Raw genomic sequence first — 26,465 nt, forward strand, 5'->3', positions numbered from 1 at the left:
CAGTGGCCTAGATTAAGCTGGCTAGATGGTATTTGGCATTTTGAAGGTTTTGTGTGTGTGTGTGTGTGTGTGTGTGTGTGTGTGTGTGTGTGTGTGTGTGTGTGTGTGTGTGTGTGTGTGTGTGTGTGTGTGTGAGTGTGTGTGTACTTTAGCTGGGCTATAGACCAGCTGTGCCACTACACACAAGGAGCAAGCTGCTGCCAAAATGAGCTGTCTTTGCAAAGAGCCAGAAATCATCCAGCGTGCCACTGGGCACCCCCTCGTACACATCACAAACACACACACACACACACACACACACACACACACACACACACACACACACACACACACACAATGTTTATGTCTGATCACAGATGAAGACAACATAAAAAACAAGATTCTGTTCAATGAGGCAAAAACTAAGTGGTGGACACAGCTTACCTTCACATTTTTCAGTTTTAAACAGCATATCCTGAATTATGTCCTGTGTGTAGTTTGTGCGCATGTGTGTGTATGTGTGTGTGTGCATGCTCCCCTGCACACTCACATGTGTCTACAAAGCCAAACAGCCAAGGGCTCTTCGGTTTGATGGCTTTCTGTTATGACTCCATTATGCTGATGGCTTTGGTTCTGTTCCAGGTCTCTATTGGTGTGTGTGTTCATGTGTGTGTGTGTATGTGTGTGTGTGTGTGTGTGTGAGAGGAAAACACTTGCAATCCTTAGCATCATTAAGGATTACAAGTGTAGGGATTTTGGAGCATCTCTGCGGACACTGGCATACACTTAAGAGTTCCTGAACCTTTGAAAAGTACCAGTAAGGACTATTTTTTCGCACACAGTTTCATTGTACAGGAAGTGAGTCCAAAATGCAGGTTTAGTTACTGTGCTCCTTAAAAGGTTCTGGGATCCTTGGTAGGTATCAAGCTGTGGAAACTCCATGTGTTTGGATACACATCTTTATTTATATCATTTAACATTATACAACTGTTAGATTTGAGCTTGAATCTTATTGGACGAGAGACATCTCATGAGTGCTGATATACAGTATAACACCACTAATAAGACTTTGCCTCATCCAGGTGATCTGTCAACTTTATTTCTTTATACCACTTGTAGAATTGTTGTCCAAAAACAGTCGCACCCTCAAGGTTGTGATGTTGTCTTGAATATTGGCATGCAGTTATTATCTTCAGCACATGTTGACTCATGCTGGTATTTGTGACCTCATCACAGCAGTGCTGATATACAGTGCATCACTGCCTCTGGTGTGCTATGGTTAAGTGTTACAACTTAAAGACATAAAACATTAAATTAAAACACATTCAAACTTTACAGATTTGATATGGAAGTACTCGTGGCTCCTTTAATAGAGGCACATGTGCATTGATCACACTTTTTTGGATGCAGTTTCTTTGACATTTCAGTAAGTTTTGATTGTAGTTTTTGTTCTTTTGTTTATTAAAACCTTTTATTTTAAATCTGCACTTGGGTCCTCCTTCCTCCATTTTCCCCACAGTGACAGTGGCTGTTTTTTAAACCGCCTAGTTTACCAGCAGTATGTACTGATTTGGCCAAAATTCAAATGTAGTATGTAGTATGTGAACAAGAGCAACATCTGCAGTATGCCAAAACTCCCCAGATGTCTACTGATTGGGAAAATTTCTCAGTATGCATTGGACCAGTCCCCCTCACGTACTGTTTCCCAGAATGCACAGCACTAATGTTACGCTTCTTCTTTTTTCTGTATAAAAGGAGCTCCTTTCCCTCAGTTAGGTGTGTGCAACAGAGAAGACAACACCTTCAGTTGTTTTCTCTGGGTTTTGTTTGAAGAGTGTGTTGTGAGAGAGTGTGTATGTTTGTGGATGTATTGTGGAGGGAAGGAGGGTGGCAACAGGATCATTAAAAAGAGGATTGATCTCTCAGGAGAGTTCTTTTCAGATTACAGTTGGTTTAGGCCTGTTCCTTAGTTTGTCTACTCTTTGTAGTAGAATTAGTGGGTGGCTGTGGAGCTTTACACCTCCACTCCACCTTTTAGACCCCAAAGGCCTTACATTTGCTTGTATTTGAGGGTTTTAAGTTTCTTTTTGTTAGTGTCCCTGTCCATGACCTCTGACCTTCATGTCATGCGGCTTGCAGACACGTAACAGGGGGCACTCAGTTTTTAGGTGCTGTGAAAATTATTAAATTCCATATAAACCACCTCTTAACTTTTTAAATAATAAGTGATGCTAAAGAAGCAGTTTATCTATCAGCTTGGTCGTTGTTTACTACCCCCTTCTGAAACCAGAAATCCAGTGCAGCTGACCCAGCATCCTGCAGGACAGATCCAATAGAACAGTCAGACTACATACTACCTTCAAACGCAGTAAGCAGTTTGCAGTACTTACTGCATACTACATTTGTAGGTAGTATGTAGCAGGCGGTTTTGAAAACAGCCACTGTCACGTTGGGGAAAAATGGAGGAAGGAGTACCCAAGTGCAGATTTAACATTTAAGGTTTTAATATACAAAAGAACAAAGAGTGTAAAACAAAACTTACTGAAATGTCTAACAAACTGAATCCAAAAGTCCCAAATAAAGCACAGGGAACACAAGTGAAGCAGCACACAGAGAACACAGGAGAGATGTACAATGATCCAACACAGGACAGGGGAAACAGAGGAACTAAAGCTGTTTTTGAAAAGGCCTGTTACACACTACCTAGAAATGCAGTATGTGGTAAGTACTGCATACTTGCATACTGCGATTGAAGGTGGTCTGTAGTATGTCTGTTCTGTTGGATCTGTTCTGCAGGATGCTGGGTCAGGCGTCTCTGGATTTCCAGAGAAACGTCTTCTTTATCATCACTTATGATTTAAAAAGTTAAGAAGTGGTTTATATGGAATTTAATACTTTACACAGCACCTAAAAACAAAGTACCTCTCGTTAGAAAAGAAGAAAAAAGAAGAAGCAGAACATTAGAGCTGTGCATTGTGGGAAACTGTACGTGAGGCAGACTGGTCCAATGCATACTGAGAATTTTCCAAATCAGTAGACATCCGGGGAGTTTTGTCATACTGCAGATTTTGCTCTTGTTCACATACTACCTACTACATTTTGGCCAAATCAGTACGTACTGCTAGTATCGTAGGCGGTTTTGAAAACAGTGTCTCTATCGCTGGTATTAACATGTTTAGCAAAACTGCAGCAACAATTTTATAATAGTTCTCTAACTCAAAATCAAGATAAAATTTCTCTCTGTAATCCGTCTTTCTAAACATTAAAATCTTAAGCCATCATGAATAAATATTTCAGACGATACCTCTCTAAAAAGTTAAAGGTGACATATCACGCTTTTTTCATCAATATATATTGGTCTAAGAGGTCCCCAAAACATGTCTTTAAAGTTTATGCTCAAAAAAACACTTTGAAATCAGATTTTGGTCTGCCTGAAAAACCCTCTTCTTCAGTCCTCCTCAGAACACTCTGTTTTCTCTCTGACCACGCCCCCTCAGGAAGTGGATGTGCCTCGGCTCTCCAGCACGTTGATCTAATGTTTACATGTTGGCTGAATATACACGGCTGCTCAGAGACCCGCGTTACTTCAACCCTCTGAATCTGATCCAGAATCTGATCCTGACGGAGAGGTGCCTGCAGCAGGACCTTTCTGAACCATTGGTCACAGATTTAGTGTTTCTTGTTTTATTTGTCAGCATGTAGACGTGTCTTGGTACACAGCTACGAACATGTAGCTATGTGGCTATGCTAACTAGCGCTAGCACTTATCCATGATAAGTAAAAATCATCCACTAGATCTTCAAATCTGCAGACGTGGGGAGTAAAACCGGCCTCTACCAGAAAGGCAGCAGGACCTTTCTGAACCATTGGTCACAGATTTAGTGTTTCTTGATGTTTTATTTGTCAGTATGTAGACGTGTGTCTTGGTACACAGCTACAGGTACAGGTACAGCTACAGCTACAGCTACAGCTACAGCTACAGCTACAGCTACAGCTACAGCTACAGCTACAGCTACGACATGTAGCTGTGTAGCTATGCTAACTAGCGCTAGCACTTTTCCATGATAAATAAAAATCATCCACTAGATCTTCAAATCTGCAGACGTGGGGAGTAAAACCGACCTTTGTGTTTATTAAGACAGCCTACAACTAGCATGCCTCCCTCCTAAGCTCCTTGTTAGCACACATGTGTGCAGGTAATGAAAAACGGAGGGGGGATTCAGTATTATTTTATACAGTCTATGGGCTGAACAAGCTCCGAGCTCTGACTCCGTGACAGACCGGATATTGTTGTTACGTAACAAAAACATGGAAGTCTGAAACGGCTGGTTTCACACACATTTACAGAAAGGTGGAGAAATCAGAACAGGGGCAGAATGGATTTTTTTCATTCTCGGGTCGTTTGTAGACAGGGAAACATATTTCAGGTAAAGAACCATTAAAAAGTCCATTTTGCATGATATGTCACCTTTAAAGTTAAAGTCCCCCTGTGGCTGGTTAGTAACTCTAACACAAGTGTTACACTTCTCTGAAACTCATACACATGTTAGAGTTCATGTTCTATCAAAGCCACAGCTGTATCCTGGATGTTGTTTAAAACAGAGATAAGTAGCAGCAGAGTAAGCCATGGTGGCTCTGCTACTGTAAGTTATTGTGAAGTATTGCGTGAGACATTAGCCTACTTATGTTAATTATTCTGGACAGTTGTGTGATCATTATTAGTCTAAGTTTAACAGGAGCTAAAGTGTTGTGACACCAATGCCAGAGTAGTTTTGCAGCATATTGCAGTTAGACTACAAATATTGCACATGCATTGTTTTCTTATAAATGTGCGTCATCTCTTTGGTTGTTGCATTACTTTGACCTTCTTGTACACACACTCGTCCTGCTCATGTGTTCCAGGCCTCTTCATCACTGCTAAACGAGGAAGGCCCAGTCGCTGGGCGTGCGTCCAAACTGTAAGAGAACAAAAGTCATGGAAAGGTTACAAGAGAGTGTCTGGTCTTTAGAAGTTAAGGAAGCCTCACATCACTAAGCTCTCAACTTGCTCAGTTCTGCTTAATTGCGAGCAGAACACAAATCAAGAAATGAAATCAAATATCCGTGAGCAAATCTGCAAACTCAGCCATCAACAGAACACAACACAACAGAGAAAAGGAACTATAATAAAAATCAAAACAAAATGTTCCCCAATCCGTGACAGCCGCGGAGACAAATCCAATTATTTGTGTCTCATGTTGCAAATTTGTTCTAATGGTCGAAGTGAGAAAGTAAATAAACGCCTGCGAAGGGGAAACAAAAGAATGTGATTTCTAATTAACTTGAAAGAGGAACAGCAGGGCGACTTAGTAAACCCATCTTTCATCTGCTGCCTCAGACCACTCGTTTGTTTGTTGCACAATGTTGTTTTCAAGAGGGGGGGATAACACTGCACTGCTTCCCTCCAAATGAAATGTCAACAGATTTAACAGCGTTGCGGAAGAAGCGCAGCGTTTTCCAGCGTTTTGTCGATTTTATTGTTCATTAAGCTTCTCTCGTCGCCGCTTCCCCCCTCGAATCTTCCTCCTCCTCCCCCTCCTCCTCCTCCTCCTCCTCACCCACTTGTTCGAGGCTTCATTTGCAGCATCTTGGCTTTGAAGATCACAAAAGGCTGAGGCAATAATTGGGTTTGTGCAATTACAGCGAGCTTAATGAGAGAATTCAGGAGTTTGTCTTGCCCCTATCTCCAACCCACCACACTCCAGCATTAGGTCGGAAACTGTATCTCTCTACGGCTTTGTCGACTTAGGAAGATGTTATCGCTTATGAAGATTTGGTGTATCAATCCAGCACACACATCATGCATGCATACAAGGCCTCAATGATGGAGAGGGCAGATATGCTAATCTCCTGCCCCGGACCGACCAGAGAGACAGAACAACAAAAACACAGATGCAGCATGGGAAATAAAGGGAGGCACAAGGAGAGACAAGGCAGAAGAAAAGACACCAGAGTCACCGTAGAGATAAGACACATCAGCTATCAAAATGTTAAGAGCATGTTCAAGCAGATTAAGTCTGAGCTTATCACTCATAATCAGTCTTCATGACATAGAGGCAAGGACAAGCTGTCCCTCCAGTCTTCTGCATTATTTGCTAAAACTCTTGTAAAGTAGAGATTTAAAATCTCTTAGCAGATTCAAATCACATTGCTGATTAAAATCATTAACTAAGTTGTACTATTATATCTCTTTTAGGGGTGAGCCCGACTAAGGATTTGCTTAGTCGAATCTGATTCATCAGATTTTGCCCATAGTCGACGAATAGTGGAATGTTTGTTGTTTTTCCTTATTGACCCAAAGTCTGCATGATGGTGACCGCATGACAATATTACACATAACCCTTTACAATTAAGAGACTCATAGTTTAAAGTGAAAGGGACAACAGAGTATTATAAGTATAAAACTTAAATTTTTTAAATCTATTTTGCAAAAACAACGAGGTGATGAAGGAGAGAAAACTCAAATAAGGCCACCATCAGTTAAACATGGAACAACGCTCCACTATAGAATAAGGAATCAGGAGATATTTAAACAGTGTTCACACAGAGGAGAGCAGCACTGTGGAGGGTAGTTTGTCTAACTTAAGGCTAAACATCAAACCTGAACCAGCTAAAGGGTTTTTAAATCTCTTAACAGAACCTTTTAAAACAGTCTTTCATCTCGTCTTTGTCCGCTTGAGTCTTTTCAAACTGTACGTGAGGAAAACCATCGTGTGTACGGGCAGAAGTGCGCTCCTGTCTTTGTTGACTGTAAATTCTGTCTTTGAGAATATCCTCTCTGATGATGTGGAGGTGGATGGGATGCTGTGGATTGTTTTTGAGGCTTCAGACAGCTTTGGGTATCCCTCCTGGTTCTTTTGGCCCGGTACAGTTTTTGTGTGGTCCAGTAATCCTTGATCTCACAGCCCTCTTCATGAAGCTGCTCCTCATCTTCATCACTAGTTTTTAGGATCAACTGAAGTTTTATTTCCTGACATTTTGAGCTGCCATGAACGTAGAAAGATTTAAAGACCAGCTGAGGTACGTCTGCTCCACAGGTCCCCGCTAAATGGGAGAGTCCACCTTTAATTACCAGGGGAGATTTAATTACCACTTTAAAGAGATTTAACACTTCAAGAGCTGTTCTCAGAATTACATTAAATAAGTCTATATTTATATCTAAACAGGATATATGAGACACTATTTTTAAGGGAAACAGGAAAATAATGTAAAATTAGACATTGAGCACCCCCATGGTTTGAATGGAATGATCCACGTTTCATATGCAAATATTCTACTATGAGATTGGCAGTCGACTAAGGCTCGTTAGAACGAATCGTCCAATATTCCACTATTTGGGGTCAACCCTAATCTCTTTATTTATATTAACTCAATTTCTTACTTGCTCACTGAAAACGTTTCCCCCCCCATCTTTTATTTCTCCATTAGTATTATTATTATTCATTTAATTTGTATGTGATGGTAGTAATAATTCCTGATGATTGTTGTCTTTATTATTAATATTATTAATGGAAGTACGAGTTCTATATCTTTTTTTAATGTATTCTTTTATGTAGCTTTTATTATAATTATTTAATGTTTGGCACCACCCCCCAGAAGAACACACACACACACACACACACACACACACACACACACACACACACACACACACACACACACGCATCACTCTGAAATGTTCACTTGTTGTCTTGTCTTTCACTTTGTTTTGTATATTGTGTATGATATTGTCATGTCTCTCACCCGTCTTGTATCGTTAAGCAACACTTTAATAAAAATAAATACAAATAAAAATAAAAATCATTAACTAAAAATGTTATGTAGAAAACTGTATTACTGTTCATAAAGCAGATGTAAATGGTTGCGCTTTACTATTTCTAGTGAATTCACAAATTAAAGGTACAGTGTGTAAAGAAAAGACTGATTTTAATCTACTTGTGGATATGATATTCTATCTCTAACAAGGCCATTCTGCTAACTGCCACTTAAATGCTGCACACTGTAATTTTAAGTGACACAGGAACATTTCATTCATAGCTTCTAACGAGGCGGTAACCTCTCTATTTGCACATACTGTACGGGGGATAGATTTTTTTTAACAACTCATCAGTTTTTAAACTATTAAAGTTATGAGTTTTGCAAAATAAGGGGCGGGGCTAACTTCACTGACAGGCCAGCACACTGTAGCTGTTAGCCAGGAGGCTCCACTGTCCTCCTCTCTGAGGGCAGCAGTAGACTTTTAAATGCCTCAGAGCAGGTGGACCTCGTTAACTCATGATTAGGTTCACCTGGGGAAGGGACGACCAGAACAAGAAAACATGGGCTGTTTCCCAAACCGCCTACTGTACGAGTATACGTACTGATTTGGTCTAAATTCAGTATGTAGTACAGGAGTGTCCAAACTTTTTTCAAAGAGGGCCACATTTGATGTTGTCAGAATACTTCAGGGCCAGTGGATCCTACTGAGACTTAGGTGACTTAGGAATCATAAAAGTTATATATGAAATCTCTATTTAATAACAATTATTTCACTTTTTTTTTCTCAATGAATCAGTAACTAGGAAGTCATCAGTTCTCCACAAGCCATGTAAACATTAGCAAACTTTATCTTCTTCTGGAGGAAAATATTTTTCATTAGGGTCGGGCAATGTGGGAAAAAATATTGTCTCATTATTTTTCTATGACAGGATCATGATCTGGATTTCATCACACTTCTTTTTCATGTTGTTTTTAAGACTTTCTGACCAGCAGACAACATTTTAAGAACTAAATAATTCTTGTCCTGCATTCTGAACTAATTTTTACACACCAATTTTTGCCTTTTCTGCACAATTTCATAAATTTGATCTTGTCTTGTGTCCTCTTTTGTGTCTTCTGAACTTTTACTGTTCATCAAGAACATTTTCACATCATGATAAAAACATTAATTTGAAAACCTGCCAACTTTAAGAGTCCTTGTGTTTCCTCCTAATTATATTCCTGCAGAATATCCAGAGCTTTGAATTTATAAAAGTAGTCCATATGGAGCTTTTTGAGACGTTTCTGGGGTGACTTGAGTTTTGTTTGTGCGCTTTAAAGAAATGCAAAATACAAATGTACAGATGATTCAGAATGTGATTCATTTCTTTGCTATAATAACACAATTTAAGATGGAAGCTTGGGGCCATAATTGAATGGACCTGAATGGGCCGCAATTGGCCCCCAGGCCGTACTTTGTACACCCCTGATGTAGTATGTCAACAAGAGCACAATCTGCAGTATGCCAAAACTCCCTGGATGCTGTACTGATTTGGGAACATTTCTCAGTATGCATCGGACCAGTCAGCCTCGTGTACTGTTTCCCACAATGCACAGCGCTCATTCTGCTTCTTCTTTTTTGACAGGGGGGAACTCAGTTTTAAGGTGCTGTAAAAATTATTACATTCCATAAAAAACACTTCTTAACTTATTAAATCATTAGTGATGCTAAAGAAGCAGTTTCTCTATCAGCGTGACCGTTATTTACTTCCACTTTTCAAAACCAGTAATCCAGCAGCGTGTGGCCCAGCGTACCGCATAAAAGATCCAACAGAACAGTCAGACTATCTTTAAACGCAGTATGCTGTATACAATATGCAGTATTCAGTACGTACTGCACACTGCAACCATAGGTAGTATATGGAAGGCAGTTTCGGCCTTACAGCTGGGACATATGAGTAAAGCAATGGCAGACTTCCAAAAAGTTTAGCTCTGAAGGTGTGGCTTTGAAGGTCAGGGTGGAGATACCAGGTGGGGGCCAGGTATAATTACAATGACATTATGACATTCCAAGGAGAGCAGGGATACTTTGGGTACCCAATACCATGTATATGTGCAAAAAAACTGAAAAAGTGGGGTGCGGTTGACCTAGAGCAGGGATGTCCAAACTTTTTTCAAAGAGGGCCACATATGATGTTGTCAGAATACCTCAGGGCCAGTGGCTCCTACTGAGACTTAGGAATCCCAAAAGTTGATTGCGGCATTATTAAGCAGACTAGCTGCTGTCGGTACAAAAGAGTTCCTCTTCCTATTCGTCCTGCTATTCGGCATCGCGAATCTTCGGCCTGAGGGAAGCCGGCGAAATCAAGAAAAAGGGGATGGTATGGGTCAGCCACGATGGACCAGGCCTTGCTGAGGGTCCTGGCTCGGTGGAGGCTTGACATGTCAGGCAGGGGTGTGCCCGCAACCCTGCTGCATATCTTGACTATGGCCTGCAGTCTATTTTTGTTTTTTAGACTTGTTGACCCGTACCAAGACACCATTGAAAAGGTTAAAAGCGATTCAATAAAACAGGAATAAAACATCTTCATAAAAGTCGTGTCGACATTAAAACCCCTGAGCTTCCGATAAAAGTACATTCTTTGGTGGGCTTTTTTACAGACAGCGTCGACCTGATGCTCAAGTGTCAGTTTGTCGTCAATAAAAGTGCCAAGATATTTGTGCTTGTTCACAATGTCCACTTCCACATCATCAATAAAAACAGGGGAAAGGGCAGTGGGGGTCTTCTTAAAATCAATGAGGAGCTCCTTTGTCTTCCCAGAATTTATCCTCAGAAAAGAATTATTGCACCAATTTGTAAATTCTGCCACCACAGGGCCATGGTCCGGGTTGCTATTGTTGAGCAGGGATACAATCACAGAATCAGCGGCAAGCTTGACAATGTGGTGTCCTGCATGTTTACTCTGACAATTGTTTGTGTATAAAACAAATAAAAGCGGAGATAAAACACAACCCTGAGGTGAACCGGTGGATGATAAAAGAACATCTGATAAAACACCATTGACCCTGACCCGTTGTGGTCTAACAGTTAAAAAATCCAGTAGCCAACAGATGAGACTACTGGATGATACCAGGTGGGGGCCAGGTATAATTACAATGACATTATGACATTCCAAGGAGAGCAGGGATACTTTGGGTACCCAATACCATGTATATGTCCAAAAAAACTGAAAAAGTGGGGTGCGGTTGACCTAGAGGCTACAGTCCTTGTGGCAGCGGTCACAGGCTCGACTCCCACCTTAAGGCTGATTTATACTTCTGCGTCTCCCCTACGCAGCAGGGGCTGACGCAGACATGAGCCCCACATACTTGTGCGTCGATGTGTCCGTGTCGCGCAGCAATTCCCCACCGAAACGATCGAGGGCAGTGTGGTCTCTCCGGCCCCCCTACGATCTCTGTTTCCTTTTCCACAGAGATTCAGAGCGTGTTATGTTAATCTACAGCTGATACATGTTGCTGTTTATCACACAGACATGATTACATGAAGAATAGAGAGGAGGAGATGAAATACACGGCCGGTGTGTGGCCGATGAGCGGGGATGCTGGAAGTGCTGTAAATGCAGGAAATACAAGCCGCCGAGCCGACCAATCACAGGGCTTGCGGTCCGTGTCGATTCTACGTGTAGTTACATTTTGGAGGAGGTGAACGTCAGCTATGTGCGTAGGCCTCTGCGTAGGTACAGGAGCTACACGGGCCTCCGGCGTAGGGTACGCCGTCGATTTGACAAAGAAGTATAAATCAGGCTTTAAGCATTTGCTGCATGTCTTCCCCCACTCATTGCTCCCCTGAAATGCCCAAAAATATAACTTAAAAAAATACTGTACAGTGAGTTTTTCATACTTTGTCCACTTTAACATTGGTGAAGTTTTGTGAGATAATAGTTTGTTGTACACTGGTAATAAAGACATTCTCATCCTGATGCTGATCCAACCATAAGAGGTTCCTTTACAGTTCAAGTGAGAAAGTAAAGACTGTATTCAAACTCATACTCCCACTAATAATAGGCTCATTACACAGCGCAATAAACAAAAGGCCAGTGGTACACAACACGCACATTAACTCAAATAAAGCCTTCAGCATAAAAACATTATGAGTCTGTTTAAACCTGCACTGCTTCACTGTAGAGGTGGTGTGTTTGTAGGCCATGAACAATATTACAAAGTCATTACTCATTACCTAATGAGGCTCACTTATTGTCTACTTACAGTCATGCAGTGGGTGTACAATGAGTAAGGACTAACAGAGGTATGTTCATAGAATAACAACATAATGCTTTTATCTCATTCAGTTACGTAACCAGTGAGATAACAGTCCTGAAATGCAATTACAGAGATGCATTATAAGTTAGGTTAGATATTGTTTTTTACCTATCGCTTGTTCAATTTAGATAACTTTTAAATGTTCAGTGTCATCTCCTTAGCTTGTTAATAAATCTGTTAGCATAAGCAAGTATTAATCCTTATGTGCATTATCAGTTAGTCCCATTAATTGTAGCACCTAAATTCTTCCCCTACACTGAATGTTTTATTCAAAGTAACCTGTTACTACATGGAAACAGAGTCCTGAGGGCGACAGGAGTGTAAAGAACACAGATGTTCAGCCAGCTGTTACTGGGCGAGGGGAAACATCTGTTGGATGTTGGATGTTGGTGTGTCTGCACATGTGCACCACTGTATGAATGTGTGTGTCAGTGCCTCCACCAACCTGTATATCTGAGAGTTCTTTTGATATCCGTGAAGTCAGCTGTGTGTCTTTCTCCTGACAGGGGATATTCAAGCTCTAAAAAAAAAAAACACAACACCACACAATTTTAATAATTTAATCAGCCCTGCAAATGCACTTGTTAAAATGAAATTACAAAAACATAGAGAATATTAAGTAAACACATAATGGTATTAAGAAAAGCAGCCACAGGGTTCAAACGGCCTTCTTAAGATGAAAAGTGTCCATGTTTTCACCAGAGACCATGAGCCTCATTGATCAAAAAATAGACTTCTGAAAGTTGTATCACCATTCACAGTTAACTACTTTGAATTAATCTAATTTAGCTTATAAGAAAAAGTTGATCAAATAAAGACAAGATAACTTTTTATTTCCTGTGTATCTGAAATGAAAGAAATTCAGTCTTTCTTTAACTTTGCATGTACCAGATGAGAGGGCAGCTTGAGGAGATTAAAGGCTAATAACTAGGAATAAAACAAGAAGCTACATAGTGTAGCCTAGCAAATTACATTGCATCTGCTTAATCCAACTATATTTGTGTGTAAAAAATGTCAAGTTCATGTTTTGCAGGGTTTTTTGTGCAGCACTATGTTTTGCTTAGGATCAGGGACTTAACTACACTGCAAAAACTCAAAATCTCACCAAGTGAAATTGTCTCATTTTCAGTCCAAATGTCTTCTCCCACTTGATTTAAGATACATTTACTTAACAAGTAACATTTGAGCAAAATTGAGGGCTCGTTTTAAGACATCTTAAATATCTTGTTTAGTCAAACAATCTTGAAATGATCTTGTTTTGAGTTGTAATTTAGAAGAAACAAGGTTTATTTAACATTTCAGACATTTTTCAAGCTGAGATCTTATTTGTAGAAGATGGATAATCTTGATTTAAGACAAACCCTTTACTTGATTTAAGTAAATGCATTTTATTGGCGAATCTATCAGAAAACAGATCTATTTATTAGAGAAAGAAAGAAAGAAAGAAAGAAAGAAAGAAAGAAAGAAAGAAAGAAAGAAAGAAAGAAAGAAAGAAAGAAAGAAAGAAAGAAAGACAGACAGACAGACAGACAGACAGACAGACAGACAGACAGACAGACAGAAAGAAAGAAAGAAAGAACGAAAGAGAAGTTGTTTTTAAGGGTGGGTTTCAGTTTTCAGGCACTGTTTCTTTAAATCAGATAATAATATACATCCTCAAACTACATGCACACAATGAAACACCTACTTTAGAGCATAGCTGTCTTATCCTAAAAACAACATGACTGAATATTAGTATATCCAGCTCACTATGAGAAGACATTATATCTCAAAATGCTCAAATTCAACTTTGTCATCTTATTTCAAGTACAAGATGGTCTTAAACCTAGAGAAGTGCCGCTATAATACAACTCAAATGAAGGTGAATATATCTCAAATGAAGAAGTTGATATGAAATGTATTAGTGCAGAAATGTTTTTTTGAGTGAAAAAATACTAATTGTTATCATTCCTGTCTTATTCTGAGACACTAAGCATTAAAAAACTGGTACAATATTACTTAGAGTAAGTTTTCCCTGCTAATTTTAAGATCACAGTTTTCTAAATATTACATCTTATTTTAAGAAATCTTACCAAGCAAATTTTCACTTGATCTACTGGCAGTTTTTTTTTTTTGCTTATTTCAAGGTAAAGTACCTTGAAATAAGTTTTTTTCTTGTTTTTGGAGGGGCATTTTTTACAGTGTATCAACTTCAGGAAGTCCTACACCCGAGGCTAACGTTGACTCACTGGAGCACCTCAAGATTTTGACCTTCTAGAGACTGTTGAAGAGTCTTTGGCTTTCCTCAGAGAAATGAACCTTATATGTCCCAATGCAAGTTAACTATGTTTCTGACTGTTGAGCTTGATAGCTACGACATCTTTAGTTCATAGTAGAAAGCATCAACGCTAGGGATGTTCCCAAGTGACTAAATCTAAATTCCAACTAACCAACTAGTCTAAGGAAAACTAAGCAATCATTTCTTTTAAAACCGCAAATGGTAAACGGTGTCAGTTTGGTAGAGTTGCAACCCGTCCCCTTTTTCCCAGAATTGTTCTCTTTTTTCACCAGCTGTCCCGGGAACATACAAATCTCTACCGGGAAACAATTTGTCCTGTTTTTTGGGGAAAACGCAAAAACCTCATTTGATTTCCTTTGTTCTGTAGTGTAGAAAGATCCCCTGTGCTTCTGCGACTATTTAAAGGTGACATATCACGCTTTTTTCATCAATATATATTGGTCTAAGAGGTCCCCAAAACATGTCTTTAAAGTTTATGCTCAAAAAAACACTTTAAAATCAGATTTTGGTCTGCCTGAAAACCCCTCTTCTTCAGTCCTCCTCAGAACAGTCTGTTTTCTCTCTGACCACGCCCCCTCAGGAAGTGGATGTGGCCTCGGCTCTCCGGCACGTTGATCTAATGTTTACATGTTGGCTGAATATACACGGCTGCTCAGAGATCACGTTACTTCAACCCTCTGAATCTGATCCAGAATCTGATCCTGACGGAGAGGCGCCTGCAGCAGGACCTTTCTGAACCATTGGTCACAGATTTAGTGTTTCTTGTTGTTTTATTTATCAGTATGTAGACGTGTGTCTTGGTACACAGCTACGAACATGTAGCTATGTGGCTATGCTAACTAGCGCTAGCACTTATCCATGATAAATAAAAATCATCCTCTAGATCTTCAAATCTGCAGACGTGGGGAGTAAAACCGACCTCTACCAGAAAGGCAGCAGGACCTTTCTGAAGGATTGGTCACAGATTTAGTGTTTCTTGTTGTTTTATTTGTCAGTATGTCGACGTGTGTCTTGGTACACAGCTACAGCTACAGCTATGAACATGTAGCTATGTGGCTATGCTAATTAGCTCTAGCACTTATCCATGACAAATAAAAATCATCCACTAGATCTTCAAATCTGCAGACGTTGGGAGTAAAACCGACCTCTGCCAGAAAGGCAGCGGGACCTTTCTGAAGGATTGATCACAGATTCTGTGTTTCTTGTTGTTTTATTTGTCAGTATGTAGACGTGTGTCTTGGTACACAGCTACAGCTACGAACATGTAGCTATGTGGCTATGCTAACTAGCGCTAGCACTTATCCATGACAAATAAAAATCATCCACTAGATCTTCAAATCTGCAGACGTGGGGAGTAAAACCGACCTTTGTGTTTATTAAGACAGCCTACAACTAGCATGCCTCCCTCCTAAGCTCCTTGTTAGCACACATTTGTGCAGGTAATGAAAAACAGAGGGGGGATTCAGTATTATTTTATACAGTCTATGGGCTGAACAAGCTCCGAGCTCTGACTCCGTGACAGACCGGATATTGTTGTTACGTAACAAAAACACTGAAGTCTGAAACGGCTGGTTTCACACACATTTACAGAAAGGTGAAATCAGAACAGGGGCAGAATGGATTTTTTTCATTCTCGGGGGGTTTGCAGACATGCCAGGGAAACATATTTCAGGTAGAGAACCATAAAAAAGTCACCTTTAAAGCTATTTTAAAGTTTTCTTTCTGTCTATGCATAGCGCGCCTGCCCTAGCGCTCAAAGTGGCTCAAGCAGGGAGGGAAACTTGACCGAAGTGAGACAGCAAGCTGAATTTGCAAATACATGCAAGCCACCAGCATGACAAAAAACTAGTTACAATCGTGACTGGGCGACACTGTCAGAGTTTGAATGGGTACGGCCGACCCAGGGAGGCCATTTTTCTGCCACATGCGTTTTGTGTTTGGCGAAAATCTCTGTAAAATATGAAGGGAAAAACACATTGGAAATCCATGCCAAAACAAAAAGCATCAAGCTGTGGTATCAAACAAACAAAAACAGGCAGCCATTGCAACTTTATGACCAAAAAAGTTCAACAGAAGAAGACCAGATTGCATCGGCAGAGCTTACCAGTGTCCTATGTCCCAATTTATGTTCAGTCTGAACTGGTCATAGTGGCCGAGTCCTCCACCCCAAACAATTGGTCGAGTGTCCCTTTTTTTCACAAATCCAAGGTGGCAACCCTAGTCTTGGCCCTCCCTGAAGGTTAGCGCCCACATGCCTGTGTCTGTGTTGCACACTGTGTTGAGTTAGCCAGACACAGCCTACATAAAACTTTACCTCAATTTTCTAGATCATAATACAGCCAAACTGTGCCGCACTACGAGATGCCATCTGTCATCTGTGCTAACTTCTGGATAGTAGAGCAGTATAGCATTGTTGCATTCACTACTGACCTGAGAAACTGCCTTGGCTTGTTGCCAGTGGCTGCGCTACAGCTTACACATAACATACCTATAGCTGGCAATTCAGGCATAGCATATTAAAAATACTAATAACTGCTTTATCCAAGTAGTAGTTCTGGTGCCATCTGGCACGGCTGACACTGTTTAATCGCTTAGTCAACTAAGCACATGCATCACATAATCAAAGGTAACACACACTGATCTCAGACCTGCTTCTAGCAAAAGAAACATGTTTAATATACAGTCAATGGTTTTAAGCCAAGAGCTCACAAGATGTCCCTGGTTGGCTTTTCAACAACTGTATATTTACATCCAGCCTGGAGGTCACATAACTCTATACAACTCAACCAGGACAAAACGGACAGACTTGTCATCGGCTCAAAGGCTCAGAGAGAGAGACTGGCCTCCACAGTAAATGTTCATGGACTTAATCCAAGCCAAGAAGCAAGAAACTTAGTTGTTTTATTAGACTCTGATTTTAATTTTAAACCACATGTTCGTTTTATCACCAAAACAGCTTTTATCATTTAAAGAACATTTCTAGAGTGAGGACGTCTCTCTTTGAACGACACAGAGAGACTAATGCACGCTTTTCTAACCAGCAGGTTGGACCACTGCAATGCTCTCCTTTCTGGTCTACAAAGAACACAATTAACAAACTCTAACTAATACAAAATGCAGCAGCTAGAGCTTTAACCAAGACCAAAAGGAGAGCACACATTACGCCTGTTTTAAAATCTTTACATTGGCTGCCTGTTTCTTTTTGTATTCATTTTAAAATGATTTCATTAGTTTTTAAGGCGCTGCATGGCCTCGCACCAGACTACATCTCAGAGATGCTTTTAGTGTATGAACCAGGAAGGCCTCTCAGATCCTCTGGCTCCTCTCTTTTAGCTGTTCCTCAGAGGAGAACAGAAACATTTGGTGACGCTGCTTTCAGCCACGACACTCCGAGGCGATGGAACAGCCTGCTGGAGGATCTGAGAGGAGCTGACAGAGATATTCAGACTTTTAAATGTAAATTAAAAACATATTTATTCAGTCTGGCTTTTATGTAGGGTTTAACAATTTTATTACTTCCCTTTTACTATAATATTGATTTAAATGTTGCTTTATTATTTTAGTAATTTTAACTGTTATCTTATTCTATTTCTATTTATTTATTCATTCATCTCTTTATTTTATTTATCTACTCAGTTTTACTGATATTTAATAATAATGTCTCTTCAGTGTTTTATTTCTTCTTCTTTCTTGTTTTCAGTGGCTGTGAAGCACTTTGGGTTGCATTTGATTTGTATGAAAGGTGCTCTATAAATAAAGATTGACTGATTCATTGATTGATTGATCCAAGCTGCCCCACTATCACCATAGTTTAAAAAGTAAGGACAACATAGTAACATGTATGAAAAAAAATACATATTCTTAGGCTTACAATTTATATTTTTTACCAACTTTATCCAAGCACAGAAGTCAGTAGTATCAAAATGATACAATGCACCCATTTTTTATTTTCAAACTGCATGTAGTTTGATAGGATTGACTTTGGTTCAGATTATCGAACAGCAAGAAAAATACCAAATGTGTGTGCTCCCATCTCTTACCATTCCCTGGTAGACGATGTGTCCTATGGGGCAGATCATGCAGGCTGTGCCAGACCCAAACATCTCTCTAACCCGCTGCTGCTTCAGAGCAGTGCACAGCTGACTCATGGTCAGGTAGCGCTCGGTCACCTTGAAGTCACCCTGGTCACAAAGTCAAGCAGAAGAGAACAGAGTTAATAATAATAATATACCTTAGATTAATCAATCAATCAATCAATCAATCAATCAATCAATCAATCAATCAATCAATCAATCAACATTTATTTATTTTATTTCTATAGCACCTTTCATACAAATCAAATGCAACCCAAAGTGCTTTACAATATAAAATAATAATTATTATAATAATAAAAAAAAAAAAAAAAAAAAAAAAATGAGATTTAAAATAACTAGAGAGTTAAACTAAAGAAAACATAAACATAAAATAAAATATGTGGTAAGTTAAAGCATCAAAATGAAGAATAAAAATAGTTAAAATATATTTAAAAAGCGTAAGGATAAGAGTTGAAAATAAAACTAAGGCTAAAAATATCAATAAAACTGATCAGATAAATAATAATATAATAATAACAATAAATAAAAATAGAATAAGATAACAGTTAAAATTAGTAAAATAATAAAGTAACATTTAAATTAATATAAAAGTAAAAATTAAGTAATACAATTGTTTAACCCTACATAAAAGCCCGACTGAATCAATCCTTTTTTAGTTTACGTTTAAAAGTCTCAATATCTCTGTCAGCTAGATGGAATATTTATCCATGCATGTTGAATGTAATAGTTATTTTTTACTCACCCATTCACTGGTTAGTTCCAGGATGCTCTGTCGGGTTACACCTGGTAGTATGGTACCATCCAGAGGTGGAGTTGCAAGTTCCTCCTCTTGAAGAGCAAAATAAGACATGATAAATGCAAGAATTTGAAAGGCATGAATTTTATAAACTTATTTGCTGAGGATTCTGTAAGGCAAGGTTGCAGTGACACGGTTCAGCCAGAGGAGGTCAGGATTGTGCAACATTGAGATCTATGCCTTCCACTACACCGACACTGCATCAGCTGTTATTGGACAAACCTCCATCCTCATTGATCCAGTGGAGGAAGATGTTCATGGTCCCTGCCTCAGTGATCTGGTGGTCGTCTCCATACAGCCACAGCACCTGCTGACACCCATAATCCACTGCTTCATACTGGGCCAACAAGGAACATCCGTAATTCCTGCAGGAAATCCAAAATAACCACAGCTATGATTATTACTTTAGTGCCCACAGTCCTAGCACAAGAAACATGCACACAGTATGTGCATACTCACCCTCCCATCTTGCAGTCTCCAGTACCTCCTTTCCATGCCCGTGTGAACTTTGGATCAGCCCACAAGGACAAAGCCTCTGCCTCATTGTTGAAATAAGACCCCGCTTGACACAAGATCACATACAGCAAGGCATGGCCTGGCTTCTTCACACCCAGAGAGGGCTACCAAAGGCATATGAATTAATAAAGTTTTATTTCAAAGAAAGAAACTTATTGCAATGCTTAACAATCTCCCTTACCTCAGTGCTAATAAAGGTTGGTCTGATGTACAGACCTGCAGAGTCTGAGTAAGGAACCCAGTACTGATCAATTTCTACCAGCCGCCTGATACACTCCAGAAACTCTGCCTGATCAAAAGCCTGGAGGAGGGACAGTGGGATAAAAAAAGGAAAGTGGAGGTTGACTGAAGGAGAGGAAAATACAAAAAAAGGCAAAAGAAAGTAGCACTGTGATGAAATATCAAAATATCAAAGGCAAGCTCTCCTTTCAGTCTATCCATTCATCCAGCCACACATCGGTCTTACAGGCAGACAGGCTCTCTTTGCAGACTTGGACATGCGGTTCATGTTGAGCATGGGTCTGAAAAGACGTAGACGGTCGTCATCTCCACGATAGGCCTTCAAGCCTTCAAATAGCTGGTAAGAGAGGAGAGGTGGAATAAAAATCAACTGCAATGATGATAAAGAAAGATTGCACTTTATCACAGTGAAAAACAAATGCTGAATCTGAATAACAGTAGTGATAATATGAAAAGAATTGAGCATACCTTGGTATTTTTAGAAAAATCCACTAAAACATTATTATCAGGGTATTTTGCTTGTATTTTTGTCTACGTCCATTTTTGTATTTCTGTTTCTCATTATCCGACATTCTTGTCCATTCTGGTCACTGCAGACTGATGTCCATAAAAAGAGTCTGGTTGGACCTGAGGTTTCTGCCTTTCAAAATGTTTATCCTTGCTACTTTTTTAAGTGCGTGCTCTTGGTTGAATAAAGTTGAGTCTCTTTGAGTACTACCATTTGGTATGGTCTATACTAGCTGAAGATTTAAAGTATCGTAATATATTTTTGTTGTGATTGGTGCAAATAATTATATATTTTTTTCTAAGTTATATTTTGGGGGGCTTTTACACCTTTATTTATAAAGGAGAGGACAGTGGATAGGGTAGGAAACAGGGAGAGAGTGGGAGAATGACATGTGGGAAACGGGAGGTGCTCTGAGTCAAACCTGGGCTGCACGCTATATGGGCACACAACTAAAACATTGACTGAGTGATCATTTGATCAAAAAACATCACAAATAATGCAAGTTTTGAAGGACGATGTAATCATGCTGAGATTTGTTGAATTTTTGTATCTTTAAGGATGGGCTTTTAAGCCTTTATTCATTCAGAGGATAGGACAGTGAATAGAGAAGGAAACCTGGAGAGTGGGGAGTCATATGCAAGAAAGGGGGTACATTGCGGAATTAACCCACGCCTTTTGGAGACTAAACTCTCTTTACATGGGGCGCATGACTTAACTACTAGAACAAACTGGGGCCCATGCTGTTGCAAAGTTCAGCCATCTCCAATGTTGTTTTTAAAAACATAACAGTGTCATTTATCCAGTTTCACAATCACAGAACACTTGAGATCACACAAGCCCTGGAATTCTTCATCTGGCTGTTTAAAGCTGGGGTTGGTAATCAGATTTAGATCCACTTTTTGTTCTACTGGTTAAAATGATCTTTATGTCCCGATGGTAATCAATACATAATGTGTTCTTAAAAAAGAGGTAAGAAAAGCTGCTATCTACAGCCGGAGTAAACCTGGGAAAACACCAACCAATCACTGCCATCAGGAGCCAAATGATGAAACCAATCAAATCCTGTCCTGCCGTTCTGCCCGCCTCCTGCAGAGCGTACATTTCATGTTTGTTTGTGTTTTTAACTTTCACTATGAGAATGTTTTGGTGTTTTCTTACTGCTGAGTGAGACATGAGTTGATGTAGTGCAAAACAAAAACCATGTGCTGAGGACCGGTTTTGAATCAGTCACCATCATATGGTCGTGAATCAGCGGCGCTCGTGCATGTGAGCGGGGGCGTCGTCTTGGAGGAGCTCCAAGGGGAGGGGGGGGAGGAGTTAGATGGAGTCCTGAGGAAATGCTGCATTCAAATTCATGCCAGTTTTCCATGACTACCAACCCTAGCTTTAACCTGAAAGACCATGAAGCCCACCCATCTGGACTATCTTGGCATCTAATAAGCTTAAGATAGGTTTAAAAGTAAGTTTAAAGTTTGAATCCTTCCTGGTCAGTGTACCTGTACGCCATAGTGTAGTGATGAACACGCTGGGTGGAGTGACATGTTCCCAAAGGGCTTGATGAGCGGAGCCTGCCAGCCCTCAGTCACGCTCCACTCTATGGTCAGCATGTGGTCGGTGAAGACCGTCCCGAAGGTGGAGACTTCAGGCTTGGCCTTTAGGGTGGAGGACAGCTGGATAACCAGATCAGCTGCCTAGATAAAACACATGTAAAACGTTTTATGCAGGTGTCGATATAAAGAAAGAAGCACCTGCTTAAAAACTGAAACCTTTTTACTGCAGAAAGTATAAGAAATTTGCAACTCTGTGCTTCTCATTTCAGCTTGTTTTGGTTTACTCCAAGCATTTCTTTTAAGGTAAAAATAAAAGCTAATAAATAAAGCTCTTGTAAATGTGAGCAAGAAACCGGCATAAACAAAACAGTAGAGAGAAAGTAGTAAACATCTTGGAAATATATTGGAGTGCGCTGGTGGAGACCAAAAACAGAGCTACAATATGTTGCTCTGTGACTGCTGCCTGTTACAATAAGCAACCACTTGTTAATCAATCAATCAATCAATCAATCAATCAATCAATCAATCAATCTTTATTTGGAGAGCGCCAAATCGCAGCAAACGTTATCTCAAGACGCTTTTACAAACAGAGCAGGTCTGGACCACTCTATGTCAAATTATGAACAGAGACCCAACACCAAGACAGGATAAGACTCAGTCTGACCCCACCTTTATACCATGAGCATTGCACCTCACAGTATTTAGCTAATAACAGTAGCGAGGAAAAACTTCCTTTAAAGGTGACATATCACGCTTTTTTCATCAATATATATTGGTCTAAGAGGTCCCCAAAACATGTCTTTAAAGTTTATGCTCAAAAAAACACTTTGAAATCAGATTTTGGTCTGCCTGAAAAACCCTCTTCTTCATTCCTCATCAGAACACTCTGTTTTCCCTCTGACCACGCCCCCTCCAGAAGTGGATGTGCCTCGGCTCTCCAGCACGTTGATCTAATGTTTACATGTTGGCTGAATATACACGGCTGCTCAGAGATCACGTTACTTCAACCCTCTGAATCTGATCCTGACGGAGAGGCGCCTGTAGCAGGACCTTTCTGAAGGATTGGTCACAGATTTAGTGTTTCTTGTTGTTTTATTTATCAGTATGTAGACGTGTGTCTTGGTACACAGCTACGAACATGTAGCTATGTGGCTATGCTAACTAGCCCTAGCACTTATCCATGATAAATAAAAATCATCCACTAGATCTTCAAATCTGCAGACGTGGGGAGTAAAACTGACCTTTGTGTTTATTAAGACAGCCTACAACTAGCATGCCTCCCTCCTAAGCTCCTTGTTAGCACACATTTGTGCAGGTAATGAAAAACGGAGGAGGGATTCAGTATTATGTTATACAGTCTATGGGCTGAACAAGCTCTGAGCTCTGACTCCGTGACAGACCGGATATTGTTGTGACGTAACAAAAACACTGAAGTCTGAAACGGCTGGTTTCACACACATTTACAGAAAGGTGGAGAAATCAGAACAGGGGCAGAATGGATTTTTTTCATTCTCGGGGGGTTTGTAGACATGCCAGGGAAACATATTTCAGGTAAAGAACCATTAAAAAGTCAATTTTGCATGATATGTCACCTTTAACAGGCAGAAACCTCGAGTAGAACCAGACTCATGTTAGACAGCCATCATGCCTCGACCAAGTTGGGTCTTGAAAGAGGGATAGAGGAGAGTAAGTTAACAATTTATCCAATCAATTAACTGATGGGATGATGTGTTGGTCTCGTGTCAGGGTGAGCTTGTCTTCTCCCACTGAGTTGTAAAATAAAGCATTGCAGGTTTTGGAATAACATCCCAAACAAACCACATCTTTACCCAGCAGGTGATGCTTTGACATCGACTGGTTTATAAAAAGAAGTCTAGCAACAGTTATCCTCTACTGTTAAAATCAAAGGTTATTTTCTAATATACAACACATCCTATCACATTTGAATACGCTTTATGTTGAGGCATCCAGTCTCTGAGTTCTGTCTCCCAAACTGCCTTTATGTTGGGTCCTACTGTAACAGCAGATTGAGAAACGTGTCATATTTTTCAAGACTAACAGACTGTCCGACTGTTGTCCTGTAAGTCAGTAATGAGTTCCTTCTTTCAAACAGACACCTCTTTCAGGTCTGACATACAGTTAGTTATCTGCTCCAACTGTCTGGGATTAGACTGGCTCGTCATCCTCTCCTTCAGGGTGCAGAAGGCTGCTTGTGCCATAATCCCAGATTACAGAGCTGGAGAGTGGTGAGTGACAACAGTACATAACCATGTGAAAGTGGTGGGAGTAATGCATATTCCACGGTACTTTATGTCTCAGATTGTTAGTGCTATACCAAGAACATTAATATATTTTAAGGATTTTTTTCATTTTTTCTTCCCCAATCGTCTTTTGTTTGCAGTTTTCCAGATAACCATTTGTACACCATCTTTGAACAGCTGTAAAAATTTCACTTCACAAGATAACTCAATAACACAGTAGGTCCAGTTTCTCCTTTCTCCTTGTAATCGTTAACTGTCCTCACGTTTGTCATTAATCCTTTGTTCAATGTTACCTCTAGGTACAGTTAGTGCTTTAGCAGCAATCAAGTATGAGTTAAGTCAACTATGACAGGGGAAGTAAAGACACATCTTTAACCCAAAGCCAACACTCGTGCTTGTGTGTGTACGTCTGTGTGTGGGTGTGTGCGTCTACACATATCCACTCTAATCTCTACCTGAGCCTGCTGTCTACTGGTCAGGTAGACAGCTTCAGGGTCAGAAAACAAGCAAAGCCCTAGCTACTTAGCGTGAGCTGGGAAAGTGGATTGTGCTGAGCACAAGCACAGGATGTGGACACTGGTTGTGTCACTTCAACAACAAAAAAGCAATGCAACATGAAAGATGAGTCAGGAGCTAAATGAAGTGCCTTAGAAATGTGTGCACAGCTTATCCTCAATTGGATTTTACAAGGTGCTGGGATATACAAGATTTTCACATGTTTTGTTGTCACATTATGAAAACTTTTGAATGACTTTGGCTCCTAAGGCTCGGTCTTCGGTGCCACATTTGGCAATATGAGGACAAGAAGCAGCGCTGGAATATCTTCTACGTGCAGGAAAATGGGAGATTTTTAAGTGTCAGGAAGCCAAGGAATCATCAAGATGCTGCAGCTGGAGCAGCTACTGAGGGTAGGTACTCTTAAATCATTTCCATATTTAAATGGCTGCATGGTAAAGTTAAACATTCCATACATTCTACAAATCTAATGACCACAACACACGTTTCAATCAATACCTTAAAGCTTGGAACGATGTTGTCAGCCATTGTTGAGTGGAAGTGAAGCAGATTCCCTGAAAACAATTTAAAATTTTTGAAGAAGTCAATAAAAATGCTCACTTGTTTTCAAAAACGAGGATCCAACTGATATGCACTATTAACTGCATACAAATAGGCTGTTAACATTGCATGAGGAAGGTATTTCCAGAAGGCTCCAACCTGCATCCTTGCCACCATAGCTTTAAAAAGTAATCTTATGTTCCATGTCATGTTTTACAATTTTCATGAAGACACTTAAGTTGACATGGTAGTTTCTCCAACCTGATGTGTGAAAAAATACATTTACACAACTGCAATAACCCGCAGAATGCATTTGGTACATGAAGAGTATGCTTCAAAGTAAGTTTCACCTTAGTATTGAAGTGTTTTTGCTTAATTGATTATATCCTATCACTACTTTTATTCATCAGCATATTGCAAAAAATGCACATTTTATCAAATAGGCATATACTTTTGAATGCCAGACAGGTCACGTGACGGATTTACTCCGTATCACTTGCCTTCACAAACAATATAAGCTTACAGGTGATAGGTTACTGTATTGTAACTTCCCACAAAGGAATCTAAGGAGGACTATCAGTAATTAGGCTTGTTTTAATTAATTAAAGTTGTTTTTTTAAAACATATTCTACGTTGTCAACTATTGTCCTTCTTGTCTTCACTTCTGTGGACTAGTAGATAGGATAAGTTACCTTCAGAGCAGGCGGGAGCTCAGACCTGTTCGTCGCAGTAATGGAACTTTAACACCAGCTGAGCACCGTCAACTCCTCCAGATAAACCGCTTACTGAGTGGCGGGGTTGAAACAAGTCCCATTATTGTGTTGTCATGACACCAAACATCCAAGACCAATTAATATTTCAGCACAGGTACTTCTCTGCTGTGAAGAGTGTCCTAGGCGAAACACCACTGCCTTTGTAAAATAGAGGAAATGTGGCTGAAACACTGAAAAAGAGGAGGCCCTGAAGGGAGACAGCATGAATCAATGTTTAATCCACGTGTCTGGTAAATGCAGATCAACATGTAGTTGAAGTGTTGCTTTGAGTGCTGTATTAAATGCGATGCTCCCTTCTCACCACGCGGAGGAGTAGCT

At 40.0% G+C, this 26,465-nt stretch overlaps 1 protein-coding gene across 1 annotated transcript; it reads right to left on the reverse strand.

Moving 5' to 3' along the window:
* Positions 1-4,486: 4,486 nt before the first annotated feature.
* Positions 4,487-26,456, reverse strand: bcat1 (branched chain amino-acid transaminase 1, cytosolic). Its single transcript, XM_034673694.1, has 11 exons — positions 26,067-26,456; positions 25,333-25,388; positions 22,004-22,198; positions 20,226-20,336; positions 19,941-20,060; positions 19,703-19,863; positions 19,466-19,608; positions 19,190-19,275; positions 18,394-18,534; positions 12,521-12,595; positions 4,487-4,935 (listed from the first exon to the last, which is right to left on the reverse strand). The coding sequence occupies exons 2-11, from the start codon at positions 25,360-25,362 to the stop codon at positions 4,897-4,899; spliced, it is 1,101 nt and encodes a 366-aa protein (XP_034529585.1). The 5' UTR covers positions 25,363-25,388; positions 26,067-26,456; the 3' UTR covers positions 4,487-4,896.
* Between the last annotated feature and the right edge of the window lie 9 nt (positions 26,457-26,465).

The sequence above is a fragment of the Notolabrus celidotus genome, chromosome 21, assembly GCF_009762535.1.
Source record: "Notolabrus celidotus isolate fNotCel1 chromosome 21, fNotCel1.pri, whole genome shotgun sequence".
Lineage (NCBI taxonomy): Eukaryota > Metazoa > Chordata > Actinopteri > Labriformes > Labridae > Notolabrus > Notolabrus celidotus.

Bases quoted from the DNA above. Each gene is read 5' to 3' on its own strand.
- bcat1 (XM_034673694.1), bottom strand. From the start codon at position 25,362: ATGGCTGACAACATCGTTCCAAGCTTTAAG. The intron at 20,061-20,225 runs GTAAGACCGATG...TCCCTCCTCCAG, and splicing joins CAAAGAGAGCCTGTCTGCCT to GCTTTTGATCAGGCAGAGTT. The intron at 19,609-19,702 runs GTGAGTATGCAC...GATTTCCTGCAG, and splicing joins GGAGACTGCAAGATGGGAGG to GAATTACGGATGTTCCTTGT.